Raw genomic sequence first — 19798 nt, 5'->3', positions numbered from 1 at the left:
TATTCCGTTGTTTTGGTTGCGTTCTCTCCATTACCCTTTTTCTGCATTGTTGGCATTTCTTTTCCTCTTTTTTCCACCTTCCTGTTTTTCTCCATGAAATTTAAGGCCCACGGCGTGCTCTCACTCCCCATCCCGCTCTCGCTCTCGCTCTCGCTGCTTTGTCTGTCTCCCTCCACTTGTGTTGTCTCTGTTTTGGTGCCTGTCCCGCAAACAGCTGATTTTTCCAACGTGCTCTCTCTCTCTATCTCTCTCTCCCTCTCCCTCCGCATACTTGTGTATAAATTCAAATTCCTTTCAAAAATTCTTGCCCCAAAGGGTTCGAGTCTGCGCTTGGTCCATATACCGCCCACATTCCGCTTTCGATGACTTTTCAAAAGTTAACGGAGTGCCATTCCTCACCGGTTTTGACTGAAAACCACTATGTTTTACCTTTGGAGGATGCAAATACCTCACATGCTTACAAATATGTATCTAATTTAAATATTTTTGCACGCCCTTGTTGCAATCTGTAACGTTTTTATGCTTTCTCAGAATTAATGTTATCCAACATGGCTATTTTAAGTACAAAGATCCCCTAACTCTTGACCTTAAAGAAATCCCAGAGTATAAACTTTAAGGCCTCTTAAATAGATAGAAAATTGTTGCCATCATACAAAGAAATAAAAACAATGCTTTCCGTGCCTCAACAACGGAGCCCGCCTCGATAATTAAATCATGGCAAGGACAGCCGTCGGCAATGATTTCATATTAAGGTAAATTTTCCCGCTAATGGGGGAGTATAAAGAGCATTAAATCAATTAGTACTCTATTTGTTTTTCTTTGCCATCCAGATTCGGTTATGGGCACAAAAGGACAATTACTTTTCAGTAATGGCAAAAATGTAGCATTGCGCATATAAAGCTGGACAATTTATGGTATAAATAAAGCATCTATTTAGTCACACTTTTAGCACCATTTATTTTTAAAATTCCCCTGGCGATTTGTTTGAATAAACAGGAATAAATTAATTAATGCACTGTTGGTTTTTACGGGCAATTCGCTGACGGCTGACACAATGTGTTTGCTTATTCAAAAAAGGGTCAAATACAATATTATAATTTATAATTTCTTCCATTGTAAAATCATTTATTCACTTTTTCCCCGTTTCCTTTTTAAATACTCTTCATAACGGGCTGGGGAAAGCACATTAAATTTCTGGCAACCGTAAATTACCTGGAAAACACGGCGTGTCGTCGCTTAAAACATAATCAAGATGTTTCTATAGTAACGTGTATGGTAACTAACGACTTAAGTACATTTAAAGGCGGTCGGCTGGAAAAAAACAGTCCAAATACCTTTTCCTCCCTTGCAAAGTTTCAACTTTTTAGGAACATGTCTGGATTAATGTAGAATTTTACGTAGACGGGCTTACAACTTTTTTATCCTCACCACTTATTATGCACAATTTGAAGTTTTTCTTCTTACGCTTTGGAAGTTTATTTTTATCCCTGCTCGTCATTTACACAATACAATTAAAGAAACGCTTAAGGGAATTTTGAATTATGCAAAGCGGAACGTTGCAGGTCCATATTGTCCAGTTTTGACAGCTGGTACCTCCCCCCATACATATGTATATGCAGGACTATAAATAAAAGTAGGTTACGAAATTTTTCTAGCGTTAATATTCAATCTAGCATATCTAATCTTGCACAGCTGCTCTTTTGGCAGCAATAATTGTGCAGCAGGTTTTCAAAAGGGTCAATATGTTTGTGTAATAAACAAATATACACATTGGAAAAGAATGTGTCATCCCGAACAAGTCTGACCCTAATTTTTACGCTGGGGAATCTAATTTTTTTTGCCTACATGAACACCGGAAAATGCTAAAAATGTAATGTGTCATCCAAGACCGAGACAGAATAAAAAGCAGGAAGCTTCCCTTTGCGAACTAACTAGGAAATTTTTCTTACACACATGAACACCGGAAAATCAGCCGTTCTAATCGAATTTTCGAGGCGTGACTAGAATTTAATTGTAATTTAACGAAACTCATGCACCTTTGTTATGTGTGATGTCTCAGTTGGTCACAAGTTTAAAATACAGCTGATAGGTGGGAGGACAATACGGCTATATAAACCAATTTGTTGTATTTAAGTGCACAACTTTTTATATTTAAAAATATTTATTTGGAAACAAAATTCAAAAGAAGCGCTGTCCACCATGGTTTGAGTCTGCGCTGTGTGGTGAACTTTAGGAGCGGAGAGCGAGAGAAGAGAGTCCGCTAGCAGTCATATGTTATGCTCATGTTAGTTCTTAACATTGCTGGTTATGCCCCCAAACAAACGGTTTAAACCGGTTGAATCGGCACTCTCTAATTTTAAATTACGTTTTGGGGAAATAAATATACACCTCTATACGTATATAATAACTCGCCAACCGCTGAGAAATTTAGATAATAAAAATAACCTGGTCGGCCTTTTTCGAGCCTTTTTAACGCGTTTCAGTGGCGGATATCGCAGCGAATTCAGTTCCATTAACAGCAATGTTATGCCGCTGCTCTGGAAACTTAACATTTCTGTCCAAAAGAGAGGCAGAGAAAGTCCGAAATCGGCTGGTGTGACCATCCGCTAACAGCGCCGAAATGCAGAAAACAAAAAGACCCTAAAGTCTGGGGCGGGTTGCTCAGTGGTTTCAAAGTTGTACCCGGTTGCTTCGCCACTCTCTCCCCATTTCAAATTTCAAATCCAAACGCGACGGTCTACAGCGCTCGGCACGATCCGACCATAAGAAAGATTATGAGTTGGCGCTCCGCGGAGAATTCGAATTACCAAATCGTATTGTTTCGCAAAGATTTCTGAATCAAATCGCGCGACGACCATTGTTTTGCATTGTTCGCGCAAATAACGGCAATCAAAGCTAATTGAAATTGTAAAAGTAACGGACACTGATATACGTACATATCTTGGCCGCCGTACTTAAATTCCGTTGCAAGTGTGCGTTTTTCTGCATTTAATTCATCAATTTAAATTCCTGCCCACCACATGTGTGTGCGTGCGTGTGTGTGTGTGTCCGTCTGATTGTGCAAGTGTGCGAGCGCAAATGCCGCCGCCGAAAATATAATTTGATCATTTCGAGAAATCTCTCACATCGGCTGTAACAACAACAACAACAAAAGCAACAACTAGTACTACGACTACTACTACTACTACTAGGAGAAGCAAACAACAACACAAACACGAAAATCGGTTTTTCTAGCGGTTTACCCGAAAGGCTAGAAATTTCACCAGAGAGTTTATTTTTGCTCCACAAGGGCAGGTGTACGGGGCGCTTGTAGAATTTTGACCGAAAACTGAAAACTGAAATATCAAATAAATAACGGAAGTGGGGTAAAAGCTGCTCGAATGCGTATAGCTTTTCTGCCGCGATAAAGATAATGTGTAGACTTTGGTCCGAAAACTGAATACTGAACTACGGAAATAGACAAGCGGCATCGGTACAAAAAAAAAAAACAACAACGAAGTCCCCTGCAGAGTTGTAGTTTTTTCAATGAAAACTAAAAAACCATAAATGGAAATGCTCTAATTCGTGTAGACTTATATTGAAAGCTTGTATTGTGTAGACTTTTAACAAAAATCTCAAATCTTCAGACTTTTTTTTGCCAAGAAAGCTAAAAACTCAAAACTTGCATCGAATACCGCGTTGTTTTTTGAAAACATAAAGTTAAAACTGAAAAGCAGATAAACCATCGATAAACAATTTTTTTGCTAACTAAAAAAGTAGAAAAGCCAGTAGCCTAAAAAGTCTGAAACTGCTTGGTTAACTTAAATCATCATCAATCGAATCTCTCTGTAGGATTTCGAAACCTAAAAACCGAATAGCTGGCTGGGTTTAGTGTAGAATTTGGAAACTGAAAAGCAGAAAAACCAGAGTCCGAACGAACTGAACTGAACGGCGCCGTTTGTTGTTCGACTGCTAATGAGCCTGGTAGCAAGATATATATTCTGATTCGGTTTCTTGTTGGCCTACTAAAAGAAACTGGCCCACACGAACACTCGAACTCGAACTCGAACCAGAACCAGGGCTCAGAGCTCAGAGCAACTCACACACACTCACGCACCATGTCTCGGGCGGCGAAAGGTTTCCTAACCACCACCGATCTGTTTCTGTTTCTCATGCCTCTTTCTGGCCCATTCTGGTTTTTTAGGTCCCCACCGTCGTCGTCGTCGTCGTCGTCGACTCGTGGTCAAAACGAAAGCAACGTCAGCGGAAGAGAGAGAGAGAAATCAAAACTACAAAGACCAAAAACTATAAACCGACCAAAAACTAAAAAAGATCAAATTCGTGGGTGTTTTTTCGTGTGAAAAACTGGCGCTAAAATACCCCCTATAAGGGGCCAATTAAAATATATTAAAAAAAAACCTCAACGAGAGAAAGAGAATAGCTGGAAAACTAAGACAGAATGAGTGCCAACCGAAGAAGACAGAGCAGTTTCTTCTGCGCGAAGACGGCAACAACCGAGGAGAAGACGGCAAAAAGAGTCAGTGCAAGAGCTGCAGCAACTGCAACTGAAATTGCACCATGCAAAGAGCAGCTTTCTCTACCGACTGCTGATGAGGATTTACTGGAAATGCCTCGCATTTGCCGCTGCTGTTGCAAACGGGATTTGGAATTACTCGGCTTATTCGAGGCCAGCCAGCCAACATTGGCCAACACATCAGCATCGAACAAATACAAATCATCGGGAACATTAGCAAAAACATGTGCGACAGAAGCAGAAGCAGAAACCGAAACTCCAGAGACATTGTCCGCAAATCCAGTAAATCCCGGCACTAAAGCTACATCATCTCCATCAGAAGCAGCTACAGCTACAGCAACGGCTACAGCAATGTCCGCATTTTCAACCACACCCTCCTCCACATCTCCCATGAGGCGTCGCACCACTGCTACCAACACCACCACCACCACCACCACAACACCCACTGCACCGCCAGCCCCTCGTGGACGGAGCAGCGATAATGCCGTCGACTACACCCTCAGCGGAGCCCACAGCAGCATGGACATTGTCCTCGAGGAGATGACCATTTGGATGCTCAATGTAAGTAACACATACGCCCTTTACCATCCTTTATGAACTACTCAGTAGCACACACTACGAACACTACAAACACTACGATTTGGGAACTGCGAAATGCGAACAGAACCGAACCATACCATACCGTGCCGTACCGCACCGCACATATCCCTCCACCCACCCAATCAAGTTCTCTTCAAAGCATATCGAAAAGTTTCCATGGGTTGTGTTTAATTTTTAATGTGATTTATTCGTCTACACGCATGCCACATACCATAATACTACTATTACTGGGGGGAGGAAAAAGAATTCAATAATACAGTTCAGGCTCGAAATATATGTAACTAATAATAACTATTCAAGTGTCTGCACTGTGTGCCAAACGCACATATCACTGCAGTTCTTTAAATGGGAAATGAATATTTCCTTCTATTAATAGGAAATGTCAGTGAGATTTCTGAAAACTTTGACGTCGGTCGGTTGGGCAATGTGTCCAACGATTTCCATATATTTCCGCCCATACGGGTCCCATTTTATTATTTGATAGTTGCAATCTGGGAAAAAAAAAAGATTTCCATGTTGTGAAATGCTTACGCTTTGATTTTCATTTCAAATTCGTTTATGCACCCAAAAATGGAGAATACATATTTTTACATAACCAATTTGTTTTGATTTTATGTTAGTTACTGCTAGAGTTTTAGTGTTTAATATGAATATATGAATAATATACATATGCAACGACTCGTTTTAATTAAATTTATTTTATCTAATAGCTCAATTAGTGTTTACCCTATTCTTATACATAGTAATTACACGGAAAAATTTAAATGACAATTTGTAATGGAACCATAACACCTTTAAATATTCACTATTAATTTATTTAATTAGTTCCCAAGGCTGGTTACAAACCTGCTTTTTATTTTGCGTGTAAATTCCCCAGACGCTCTCAACTCCCTCATCTGACTCGCAATCCGTAGAATGGGAAGAACTTAGTTATACTCACTGACATGCCTTTGTTCTGTGCCCCTGGCTCCTGTTGCAGAAGTCCCTCATATGTTATTTTCCCTAATGCAGGCAAATAAATTAAATTGTCTGGCCATTCCCAAGAACCGAAAGTAAATAAATAAGGCCTTATTTATAACGCCGCAGAAGGTTTTTACCCGTTTCACAGGCAATTTGCTACCATGCGATATGGTAATATTCATTTTGGGGCAGAGACGCTGTCCAGAGATCCGTGTGTGTGTGAATATACAATATAAGGGCTTAGATAATCTGTTATCTTATCACCAACACGTTCCGGTCTTTCGTTTTATTTACTGTAATGCCTCTCAAATTTCTAGATTTAATGACGCAGCCCTTCGATAGCATTGCTTTGAAATATTTATTTCGGTTGCGCATCGGACTGGAGTTCTTTTTTTTTTTGTTGTCAATTCGTTAATGATTCATGACTTTTGGGCTGACCCTTATGCTTAACGATCGTTTGTCCTATTTTAATGACAGATCACTGGAAATGATATTCATAATCGGTGCTGACTGAAAATGGTCATCGCGACGTGGTTGAAAAGAAAGTATTGACTTCTGTGTTGCATTCTGCGAGTCACGTTACAAAACACACGTCGTTTCCTTTTTCATTCAATAGCTACCCGAATTCCTGCAGAGAAAGCTGTCAGCAAAAGGCGACGGATTCTCAGATTTCTCTGTTCTTTGTCGTAATTCACCTTCTTTTATTGTGTACTATTCTTTCGTTTTTATCATTGATAAATCAGTGTAATTGTTTGTCATTCTTATCGGGCTAGATATCTAATCGAAAGCCAAACAACTTGTTGTGTTCTCAGTTAAGATTGCAAAACCATGTAGCTGGATACTAGTTCCTACTTCTGCGGAAGTTAGATATATGATCTATCATTTTGGGGGTATTCCCTTGGTGTACTACGTGTTTTTCCCATTATCTAACAATTATGGTTGCTATCTGTTAAACGATCTATAATTTTAAGAGTATTTCCAGGGTGTACTACGCCTTTTCCAAAATTTCCTTTAAATATTGTTGATACCTATTTGCTATTCCTAACTTTATGCCACATTGCGTGCCACTGGCAGACTGTGAGACGAGCTTGCATGTGTGCTCTTGGCTCTTGGGCCCCATAAACATTCAGCGAATCCGGGTGAGGCCCTTAGTTTTGGACCTTGGCTTCGTGGCTTCTTGGCTTCGTGGCTTCTTGGCCCTACTGGCAAAACTAAAATCTTGGCCTTTTTGAACGTGGGGGGCTATAATTGCCACGAGTGGCCAACGTCAACGTTACTTTCCGGCCAATTATACGGCACCCGGTATTTCTTTTGCCCCATTGAGGAACTACCTTCGACCATCAACCACCGACCGACCGACCATCGGCAGCACCTCTCACTTCCATCAGTCCACCAGTCCACTGTTCCACTCACCATATAACTCTTACTGCTCCCCAACTCATTACCAATAAAAGTAGTCGCATGGGAAACAGGTTTTCTTTTTTTGGTCGAAACGGATGGATTGTTGCGGTAGTGGTGCTACTCTGGTATTCTGGTATTCGTATCTCTACTACTACTTTTAGTTGCCGCTGGTGGTGACCGTTGATTCCCAAGGTGTTGCATTAAAAATGCTTTGACCTTAGGAGTCTCCGTTTCGGAATGAAAACTGAGACTGAAACTCGAATAAGTCGCACTGCCTGCCTATACCATTAACCGGCAATCATATAATTTAATCCAACCAGCAGCTAGCCGGTTTTTTCCATATTGTTTTCGAAAACGCAATGATAAATGAGTTAAACGCATAGTGGTTTTTTTCTTAGTTTGATTTAAAACTCATTATTGGAATTTGAAATGCTGCCTACTCGAGGGTGTTTTCCTTGATTATTTTTCTTATGTACCTGAAAATGGTAAAGAAAAACACCGTAATTGGGTTAAACAAAAAGCCGCTAAGCAAAACAAAAACAATTGAGGTGCTGTGTATAGGGAACTTTGTAATATGGAACGTAGGCACGCCACAAAAGCGGATTTATGATCTCTAATTTGCTATCTTGATTTGCTTTTAATTGAGCAATAAGCAGCCTCACAAAAAAGAAGTTCTCAAGTGCGCAAGATCATTTTCGAAACCGCTTCCGGGATTAATTTACTTGTAAACCTGCAAATTGAAAGATTAAATAAAGCCAGACTTTCGTTTTCTTTCCTTGCATTTTTTTTGTATTATTGCGTGGAATGAAACTTTCTTTTGCAACGCACGCCTTGGCAAAGTTCACTTTGGTTCGTTAGCCGCCATATTCATTGCATTATTTGTTATTTGCTTTTCGCACAAGCAAAAGGCCTTAATCATCAATGGAGTCGTCGGTCGTATTCCAAGCCAGCGATTAAGCGACCAGTCGTATTAATTGCCGGACAAATCTCTCATTAGGCCGCCAGGCAATTACCTCGGCTTTACGACACCCATATAACACAGGCGCACATGGTGTGGAACTGGTATGTTACATATATGATTTGTATATATTACAAAAGTTAAGTGCAATCAATCAAAAGGAGTGTAGATTATATTGACAGTGGCAATTAGATAGAACTATCTATATCTATCTATGCCCATCTATCTAACGGCTAACCGAACACAATGCATTTTACTGATGACATAAGTCGTGCACACGCTCTTATCAACAAAGTTAGGTCTTATCATTATTTTATGGTCAATTTCCGTTTAAATCCGATTGCTCCCAGCGCATTTTGAAGCACTTCCAATTAAAGTTGATTATGATTACGCACGCTTATCATCCGACTACGTTGGTCAAACTAATTTATGTGCGTCGTCTGTCTGCGAAATGTCTGTATAAAATTCCACGAAACCTGAAATCTGAGATGAGAGGTGTAAAAAGTTATTATATTTCAGACGTGATCTCCTCCCAGCGATCATGAAGATAAATGAGATGTATGGCGAAAGGCCGAAAAAAAAATACATTAAAAGTGACACTGCGGGCCCTGTAAACCTTTTCGTTGGCCCGCGAAAAAGGTTTCTCCTTGGATCGAAAACCAGAAACCATTTTCTTGTTTTTTCGGGTTTTCCTGCCCCCACTATCTCGACCTAAAAAAAGAGTCGAGGGAGCAGTTTTTCGTATCGCCTTGTGGTTCAAGTTTATAATTGTGGGGCATGAGATTAGATCCGCGTACTTGTCCGGGCACCTTATCTACATTTCTAAATACATTGTGTTGACTTGACAACCAAATAAACAAGACTCGAATATGTTACGAGGAAAAAATAGTGAATCAAATACAACTTTGCTGCGAGTTTGAGGGTGTTTGTTTATATCTTTTATGGCCAGTCAATTATGAATGTTATTTATGTCGTTCGGTTCGAGTCGTCATATGCAACTCCAGTTTGTAAACTGGGCTTGGGCAACATTGTATGTGTATATTTACCACCTTTATAAATACGAATACCAATTGGCTACCGCATTTGAATTGGAGCCCCTAACATGTCGAATGAATTAGCAAGACATCAAATTAAATAATCTATTGAGACGACATCAAAACAAACGAAAACAATACTTCATTGCGTCACTTTCATGTGCCTGACCTCTTTAGAGGCACTACAAACGCGACGACGACTAGTTTAAAACGAATGCTAGATAGATAGAGAGATAGATCCCCTAGATTGCTAACTAGTCTCAATTAAAGCAACGACGACGGGGCGAGGTAATCGCTGTCTAGGCTAATTCGTTTTAAAAATTCCACTTCAAAGGCCTTTTGTATTTCGTAAGTTGAAATAAAAATGCATGATCATACATTTATTAGGGTTATTAGTTTTGTATCAATAGTGTTTACATTTTAGATATCCGTTTTCTAGATAACTTTTGTTATCTACCTGTAAGGCTAGCAATAATCTTATACATAGTAACGTCATTTTTGATTAGTTTAACCTGAGCGTACTTGGCTATTACTATTTCAATTATTGTGAGCACCTAAATTACTGATCGGAGACCGGTAAACACCCATTCCAAAACGATCACGGTCGGCCTATTTGATTAGTACCCCTATATGATGGGCCTTATCATCGCTACAATATAATTTTCGGGAAACCAAACAAATCGCTAATCAAAACGAGCGCACAGCCGAAAACCATCAATGTGGAATATTTAGTCAGTGAACCTTTTGTACTTTGGGCGGTGATGCTTTAATTAACCAAAACGACTGACAATGAAAATCACGTCCTGGGAAAACTACCTATAAAAGTGGGAGCACGGGCAAAGGAATACAAACAGGGGATTTATTTATTTATGTGGAGGGTTGTTTTGATCAGTGTGTTTATAGAGCAATTTGAAAGGTTCAATTAGGTGGCAGAAGAGCAAGCACAGGGCGTATTCACAATTCACACACGGATATACCGCACAATGGGAACGGATCCCAAGTACTACTCGTACATCTTTCATAAAAATTCACGGATGGTTTTGATGGACGGGGGAGGGGAGTTTTTATTTTATTAATGGTGTGTGCTCTGTGCTGTGGGCTGTGAGATTTGAAATGTGCATTGTGGGTGAGCGATGGCCTAGGTACGTGGCTTGGGCATGAGTACTACTTCTATACGAGTAGTTCCGGCCTCCAAAGAATTCTGACCTGCGCTGGCCTGGCCTGCAACATTCTCAATGGTTAGCACCCCCATACCATGGGTTTCGATATCGGTTTTTCAGGGTCTGTCAAACCCACAAACCCCTTAATGAAACGAGACGGAATGGAGCGCGTGTGTTCGTTGTACCTCATGCAGACGTGCATACATTTATTTATTTATTCTGGCTATTTAACACCAGCCACCCTCACATTTCATCGCTGATTTTCGATCGGAATTCGATTTGCCGGGGCTTTTGTTTTCCTTCTTTCACCGCTGTCACTCCTCACCTTTGATTGGAAGGCGGCCTGGTGTTGAAAGCCGCCTATGACCGACGACCAACAACCAACGACCAACGACCAGGTTTTAAATTCTAAACCAACGCCCCGTAATCCCAACCCTCTTATATTTCCCTTTCTGCTTTTGATTTTTGCACACTGTATTATTTTGCAACTGGCCCTGTTATTATTGTCGCTGGCTGCAGAACTCGAGCGCGTAGAGTCCATAAAATATTATTTTATTAACCCATTTTCCACGGTATTATTACCCCACCTCCTTTCCCTTTTGCCTTATGAAACCCCCTGCTTCTTATCGACCTGGTGCCCAAAAGCCTCTTTGTCATTGCAGGGTCTTACTGTTGGATTTTTCTTTTTCGTCTTGTCGTAATTGTTGCCAAGTCATAAAATGCAACGGGTTTAGGTATTTTGTATTTCTTTGTTTCTTACACTTGAACAATAATTCCTTCGCGCTTTTAATCGTTTCTATAAGCAAAGCTGTTTTTATTAGGGGGGGAGGTTGTTGCAATGAATGAAGAAAGTTTGTTCTAATGTAAATTCGTTCGCTGGCAGGGGTAGATCTAATTTATTTCCAAATCTTTTCGAAACTAATTAAATTTTTGATTTTAATTAAGTGCTATTAAGAAGGGGGGCAGACGGGTTTGTGACATAACCATAATATGCCTACTGAGTCATTAACCCGGTTTGATTTGAAAAAGATTCCCCTGCCTTGGGACTCGTAATTTATTCCATACCATTTTTTCAGTGCACGTGGTTCGGTTCGGGTTTCTACCGCTCCGCCGCCGCTGAATGAATTAGTTTCCCACGTGGTGACTGCCATGTCCGTTCACTTACTCGCTCGGATTCGCTGGCATTTCCAGTTCGGTCTCCAATATAAAATGCTGCTGGTCTGTACCGAATTGCCGGCGTTGTTATTTTTGCTGCCCCATTGGCCATTATTCGGATTGGCGGCGTTCGGATCGCAGCGGGTTTCTGGTTTCTGTTTTCTGTTTTCTGATTTCTGACTTACTGATTTTTCAGATTTCTGATTTCTTCGGCTTGAACTGGCCAAGTAACCCGCTAAGCTTTAGATTCTCTTTTTGGCCGCCGGCCTCTGGGCTCCGTGGCTCCGGAAATTTCCATGCACATTTGTCGGCGGTTCCTTGGGAAATTGGGTTGTAATTGAATTTCCCATTGATTTGGTCGTATATTTTTTGGAGAGGTCATTGTTTCTCAAGTGGCGGAAATGCGCTCGGGGATCAATCAACTGGAAAATGCATAGCCGACTTGGGTATGCGCTAAGGGATCCGTGTGAGCGTTTTATTTTTTTATTTTTTCTCTTATTTGCGCACGCAGCATGTAAATCACTGAATGCCCTCTTGATAATATTGAACTTTGTGGAAGTACGTATGACTTGGGTTTTTTTTTTTTTGTTGTTTTTTGTTACTACCCTCGAGATAATAAACCAGCACAGCGATTCCACTCGAATGAATATCTATCCCGTATACTTTTGATTGTTGAAGGTTAACTCGAGCAATGATTTCAAGTAGCTTAAAGATTTGCCCAAGTCATTAACACGATTCGAAACACTTTTAGAGTTGGTTTTTTGGATTTACAACTCAATCAATTTGTTGCCAGAGCATTTCGAATTCGACACACCTACCATATCGGTTTCTTTTCCCTATATATATACATATTTCTGAGTTTGTTGTTGTTTTTTACCATTTCTTGTGGCTGGTTTTTAGCCGGTTTTTTTTTACAAGCTACACGTTTACGTTTACTTTGGCCGAAGTGTGTACGTAACTTTGAAAATTTTGTTGCCTTAGTCTGGGCGGTCGGCTTTTTGCATTTGCTGCGCTCTATTTGGCTTTTACTTTTCATTTGCCACCGCGAAAAGCCCAAAGTAATTGTGGTTTTTGTTTGTTTTTTTTCAACCGCCTTCCGTTTGTAATATAACTGCTCACATTTCCGCCTCGATAGCTGGATTTGCCTCGCTTGTTTATGTTTTGGTTTGAGTGGGAAAAGGTAATTGAAAAAATGAATAATTATTAGGACACCATTTACTTTTATATTTTGATATAATTATAGTTTTTTTGCTCTTGAAAGATTGTTCAAATGATCGCACTCCCCGTACTGGCTGGATTGTAATTACTCACGATTAATGACACCCCGCTGATCTCAACAATGTGTGTCTGCAGAAGAGAAATTGGGCCAACTTTATTATGAATCCATCCAACCGAGCTGAACAACAATCTGCTGTAGTACATCGCCGGGAACCATTAACTTGGCCAAAATCCTAATTAATTTCTTATGGCTAGGCGTATAAAAATCAGGCGTACGAATGACTCCCCCGTTTCTAGTGACATCACCTGAAAACAGCTGGATATATAGAAGAGGCCGAAATTGCGGTGCGGTGCAAGATAAAGTGGGCTTGATTACATAACACACCATGCCGTTAACACCACACACTGGTTAATCGTGAAAACCTTTGGGTTTTTTTCTTCTCTTTTTCGGCTGTGTAATTGGCCAATTACGTGTGCGCTTGCTCTCATTTTTCCACAGCCTTTAATTTTATTTTCTCGAAAAACTGTAGTTTTCTGAAAATGCCGGTTTTGCAATTCCTTAATGAAATATTTCACAAACCTATCTATCAGGTTTATGAATTGCAATATTTTATTGTACCAACAGCATGCAATGTTGTATAACAACTAACTAAGTTTGCTAATTTCTGAAACACATGTTTAGTATCGCACTAGAAATTGCAAAATCTATATTATATGTAGAAAGCTAAAGTTTGGTGGTAATTTTTTAGGTCATGTCTGCATTTTATCTGTAAAATGTAACGATTTTTGAACTCGATTACAATAAAATACATTTCCAGCGAAAGTGCTGCATTTGCATCTGTTTGTGACTTTTAATTGCTGAAATAATTTAATTTCGCGTATCCAATTTCCGTCGCTATCATTTCGCAAATAATAAACGCTTGCTTTAGCATAATATTTTGCGCTCCTCGATGTGCAAGCTGAAATTTTAAGCCATTTTTTGAGTGATGACAATGGGGCAAAAGATAACAGAAGGCAAGTGGCGAATTGAATTCTCGTTTTTTTTTTTCGGGTGCCCTTTATTATTGTATGGTAATCTGATTTAAGTTCCGTGCCAGAAAATGTAAGCCGCATTTGTAGCAGCCTGCCTGTCTGTCTGTCTGTCTGACTGTCTGACTGTCTGTCCCTCCCCCTGAACGCCGCCCACTTTTCACAGCCCACAAAGAAGTGCAATTGTGCGTTTTGGTGGGGCTTCAGCGAAGCGGAAGCGTTGTGTGTTCAACTGCGGTTTACTCTGCATCCGAATCCGCATCCGAATTCGCATCCGAATCCGCAATTTCTGCACTGGCCCCCGGAATCGGCAGATCCGGCAGGCTATACTACACATATAAGTGTTATAGAGGGATTTATCCACTCAAGTGCTTCTCATGGTTCAACAATTTCCACTTCACATTCATTTTAGAGTTTGGTTTTTTTCGGTGGTAATCTCCCTTTTATGGAAACATGTCAATTGCTAATCAGTATGTGACAGTAAAAAGTGGTGGAATAAATGTTTAGTTAAGTGAAGTGCTGCCCGGCTTTTGTGGAGGATTCTCTCATTAATTTAGTTACTTATTGAAAGTCAATGAATTCATTAGTTAGTTAGTAGCCTAAGGGCAATTAGTTGCGGTTCATTTAACTCAAGGGGGGTTGACTGGCATTAATTGGCCAGATAAAGACAATCTAATTTCTTAAGTTGACTCGGGGAAACGTGACTGTGTTATTATGTGTGACTTGGATTATATTCTACTAAGTATAAAACAAACTTTGATCATGCTAAGTTGTGTACATACATATTTAGACCTTTTTTAAGTTCTTGCGAATTCTTCCCAGAGTTCTGTGACAACCCTTAGAAAAAGATCCAGTCGAGAAAATTAATTTCCACAGAGTTACTGACCATGACGATGGAAGTGATAAGCAACTTGCTTGCACAATATCGCAATTATCGTGACCAAAACAACACTTACTCAAAACTGCAGTGAAAGGAAGCCATTTCTTAGACCAAGCTTGGCTGACTTTGTGATTTAATAAACAAAGAAAACGACATAGTTCCGCTTTGGTAAGCGGAGCTCTAAATAAATCTTGTGGTCTGGTTGTCGGCGACAGCTTTATAACTTTATTAGCCACTGATCTGAGACTTCCTGCCCACTGTACTAGCCATAAAAAACGAAGCTCTGTTTCAATTGGCAGCCTCTTTGGGCACTTTACAGCGCTTTTTGGTTTTGGGCGGGCCGAAACTGATGGAAATCTCCGCTTGTGTGTACATGTTTTTATGGCACTCACGCGGCACAAACCTCACAGTAACCATATAGTGTTTTATATATGTTTTTTACAATGATCGTCCGCGAGCAAAGTAAAACAACAAGGGTCGTTGGTTTAATGGGGAAAGTACTGAGAGAGAACATGGATGGATGCTAATGAATTTTATGAAAACAAAAGGGGTTTTATTTTGCCCTTTTCTTTCTCACATATTTCACTTCTTACCTCAAAAAATGTTGATGGTGTGAGCCAAGTTGTGGTTTATTGAACTCGCAACTGGTAAGACCGCATAAAAGCCAAGACCACACGATCAGTTGGCCTGTCCACTAACGGTCAAGAAGTTGTTAATCAATGCAGACGATTAAGAAGACAACTGCATTGCCAACAATGATGATGATGATGATGATGACGAACCCACTTGGACAAGTTCCAACCGACCAACTGAAGCCCCAATGTATTTATACACATTTCCATAATGCTAATGACGTTAGCCGCGCTGCGGATTCCGCGGCGTCATCGTTTCGTTTATTTCCAGTCCCCAGTCCCCAGTCCTCATACAATGTGGCTATCCACACACACTCGTCTTCAAACCAGAACTCGTGCTAAGGTCATTGCCGATTCACTCGTAATAATCCGAGTCCGGTTGCCCGGTTTGCTTTTCAAGAACCAACCCAAAAGAGCTGGATCTCCGTGAAAGAGATCTCTTTTCTGGTGAAAAAAGGAGTGGAATGGGTCGATCGGTATCTGACTTGATGACTTTATTCTCTCGATTCTCTGGCCACTCGCTAGGTTCGCATTTGAGTTCCCAAAAGACTATATGTATCGCTGAGTTTATTTTTATATGCAGAGCTCAATTCTTAACGTACGAACACTTTCGCTCTGCTCTTCACAAGCAACTGGGAATTTTGACCTTTTATACGTTTTGTGTATCTCTTTCGAAATCAGAACAACACGCTAATTTCAAATCAAACCGAAAAATGTTTCTAAACACTTTCCTATGCGCCCCAAGGAATACGTAAAAAATAGATGAAAACAATTGTAGATCTAAGGTGTCGACGTCATGGTCTTTAAATGTTGGGTCATTTGTGTGTGGGCACTCCCAACAAATAATTGTTTATTTTCTGATTCCTTTCATTCCTTGGCCTTCTGTTTCTTAAATTGAGGAAAGATACTTCTTGTGTGTTTTTTCTTTTTGTTTTGAAAATTCCGAAATACCAGGGGTTATAAATAAACACCCATTTCGAAACCTAAACAGAAACAGGAGAATTCTCTTGCCTCGAATTTGGGCCATGTGTTGTGGCAAAAAGTGTTTTATCATCATTTTAGCGAATTTTTAGCACAGCTTCCCATGAGTTATGAGGCTAAGACAAATGGAGGATAGGTGTAAAATGGTTTTTGTCGCTTTTGGTTTATGTCAATGTTGGCCCTTAGCACGTTTCATCCGATTTTCACACTTTGCTAATTAGGAGTAGGTGAAAATTCTCTGAAAAGCAAATAAAAATTAGCCAAAACAATCAGTTCGAATCACTTTAATGTACTTAACAAGTTAATTGTTGGTTGTACACCGTGTGAAATGTGGCATGTACGCTGGGTTTGCATGGTAAATAGTGTAATAAGTGGTATTTCTAGCAGGCCTTTGATAATTTCAAAAAAAAGAAAAACGCCAAGTCGTTTTAATCCCATCTCATTAAATAGGATTAAAGTTTTCAAAGCCAAACCCACTCATTCAGCCAATGCTATACAATTTCCCTTTTGGGTGAAAGCCAAAGAGTTAACTTTTGTATACAACTTTCAGCCCACACTCTAAAATGTAAATGTATATCCCTTTTGATATTTTAATGATATAAGACTATGAGACTAGGCGAATAAGCTCAGCTAACTTAGAGTGACAAACTCGCAAGCAAGCATCGCCCATCACCCAATTCGTATTTAAATATTTTCGTACCATTATCGCATTTCTGCCTCGAATGGCCGAAACAAAAACTTTTGCCACAATTAAATTTAATGGATTTGGCGGCGCTACGAAGGAATTTGAAAACGAAATTAGGGATTTACTCGGTTGGGTTGTGTCGTGTTCATATACACGTTACGTTATAACATCTTTGCCAACACTCTTCCGCTCGAATTAACTTAATATTCTTCGGTTCGGGGTAGTTTTACACACTCCCCAAGCAGCAGAAGCAGAAGCTTGCTTTTAGTAGCCATACATATACCTACAATGCCAAATCCCCGCTGTCATATGGGGCTATGTCCCTTGCGAAAATGCTAAGCCCCTCGAAAGCGACACAAATTGCAGGTGACAGACCGCAAGAGTGGGCGGTGGATAATGTGTGCATTCCCGTTATTCTGCCATTTTGCAATTTCTCTTTATGGCTTTTGCAGAAAATCCCACCTAATGAGTAACGAGAGTGCGTGTGTATCATCTCATCTCTATCTCTATATACCCATCTCTCTCTATCTCCTTTTTTTTTTTGTTTTCTGTTCTGTCTGCGCTGGTTTATTTGCTTAATTAATTTGGGCGCCCGGCCAATTTCACATTAAAATTAGAAAAACTGGGCATAGAAAAGGCCACAAAATGAGAGATTCTCTCACAAGTGTGCGCACACACGGTGCAAACAAAAACTTTTATAAATAAACAATCAAAAGTGAAAGACGTCTGTCTAGAGGGCCATAACTAAAACCAAGATAGAACGCCATAGTCGACGGCCTCGACTATCAGATACCCGTTACTCAGCTAAAGGTTATGCGAGGGAGATGGAGATATGCATGCAGCAAATCGGCTGTTTCCGAGTTTGCACACTTTATTTGCTTATAACTTTTAAATGATTGGTCTGATTTGGTAAACTTTTAGCATGGAGGAGATGGATATTGATAATCAGAATAATCCCATTTACACTTTTACAAAATATTAAACATATGTGGGGGTAGACCGATTTTTAGCGCTACGGGCGTTAAAGTGGGCGGGGCAACCTACTGAAATAAACTTGCGCTGTGCAAGAACTTAAAGAATTACTGTTACATACTTTCCGATGAATATAGAATGCCTTTTTCCTCTACGAGTAACGGGTATAAAAATGATTGATATAAGCAAAGTGGGAAAAATCCAAAAATATGGCATTTATCAGAAAAATTTCAAGAGGCAGATGGCGAAATGAGTTGGGTCGGAAGAATATATGTATAAATGTTGATTTCTCAAAAGACCTTGTTGATAAACATTTGTACACATACTTATTTTTTGTTTAGCTTAAGAAAAATGAGTTTAAACAAAGACCAAGTTAACTTATGTGATTCTATAAGAATGTCAAGCATATTTGCATAAGATGTCATTATCATTTATAATCAGGTTTTTGCACTTTAGCGAGTGGTTTCTGAAGGTTTTCGAGGTGTATATTGCATTTTTTTTCGTTATTTATTTCAATGTTTCTTGATTTTGCAGATATTTTAGTTTATGGTATTATTATTTCCAAACGATTTATTGTTGTGGTACCACAAGCTTATTAATATTCCGGCAAAAGGTTAGTTGTACCTGGGTTTAGAATGCCAAGCCACAATGTTTTGACCGTAGTTTATAGGAATTTAAGTGCCTTTGGTCGTACCTACCTACTGGTATGCAAATCTCTTTTATTTTCCCCATGTAAACGCCGGAGTTCCCAAAGAATGCCAGTAATGCCAGCAATCTAGTAGCTGGACAGAGGACCAGAGGACCACTCAAGTGCATTATAAAAGCTTATAAAATGCTCTTCACGCCCGGCAAAAAAAGAGCATACATTTAAGTGGCAGTGGTTGGGAAGTTTGGAGGTTGGAGGCCTGCAGGCACATAAACACAGAAAACCGCTGCTATGATGTGTGACAAAGCATGTTTTTTTGCCCATGTTGCGGGCCGGGTTAATCAACTACGCAAATACGGCCAGAAGAACCAGCTGGTCGCAATAAAAACCGGCCTTAAACATCCGCAACTCAGTAATCAGCATCCAGCCAAAGGCAACATACAAACAGAAAACCGAACAAGGGGGAGTAATCAACCCTCGAGCAAAAGTCAGCAACACTTAACGCCTTTTGATTGTTTAATTTCTCAAATTGTTTTATGGATTTATCCCCCTGGCCGTGTCTGCCGTGATCCACGACCCGTGGCCCGTGGCCCAGGGAACCCATGCCGTCTGTCCCGGACACACGCCAATGAAAAATTAATACCAAGGGTGGCCAAAAGGGGACTCGACTTGCTCGACTTGCTGTGATGCATTGGCGGCCAGGAGGAGGACAACATCAAAAGCGGAGGGCTTCATTTTTCACCGCTTTTGACATTTTGCAGCCACCGAAACAACAAGTACGTCGACGGCAGCCAGAAACAATCAGGCAGCCAGCCAACCAAAGAGCCGCATCTCAAACCGATGCAAAGGTTATCCAGGGATCCGGGGGATCTGCGGGGACGCTAATCCCCCACTGACATACCACCGGTTCCGGCGGACCAACGGACGGACCACCAGCAGGAGCAGCAGATTCGCTAGATTCACCACCAGATGCC

The 19798-nt window shown here is 40.3% G+C and overlaps 1 protein-coding gene across 5 annotated transcripts in view; it reads left to right on the top strand.

The window, feature by feature from the left end:
* LOC119551276 overlaps positions 1 to 19798 on the top strand; it is a 35552-nt gene that overhangs the window by 696 nt on the left and 15058 nt on the right. For 4 of the 5 annotated variants that reach the window (XM_037860578.1, XM_037860562.1, XM_037860571.1 and 1 more), the window contains exon 2: positions 4184 to 5074. In XM_037860578.1, coding sequence (XP_037716506.1) covers positions 4439 to 5074 — 636 coding nt within the window. In that variant the 5' untranslated portion in view covers positions 4184 to 4438. Of the gene's footprint in view, positions 1 to 2731; positions 2973 to 4183; positions 5075 to 19798 lie in introns of those variants that run through there. The other variant, XM_037860552.1, reaches the window with a different exon arrangement.

This window comes from Drosophila subpulchrella, chromosome 3R (assembly GCF_014743375.2).
Source record: "Drosophila subpulchrella strain 33 F10 #4 breed RU33 chromosome 3R, RU_Dsub_v1.1 Primary Assembly, whole genome shotgun sequence".
NCBI lineage: Eukaryota > Metazoa > Arthropoda > Insecta > Diptera > Drosophilidae > Drosophila > Drosophila subpulchrella.
The sequence above is the reverse complement of the archived record's forward strand: the minus strand, read 5'-3'. Positions and strand labels throughout refer to the sequence as shown.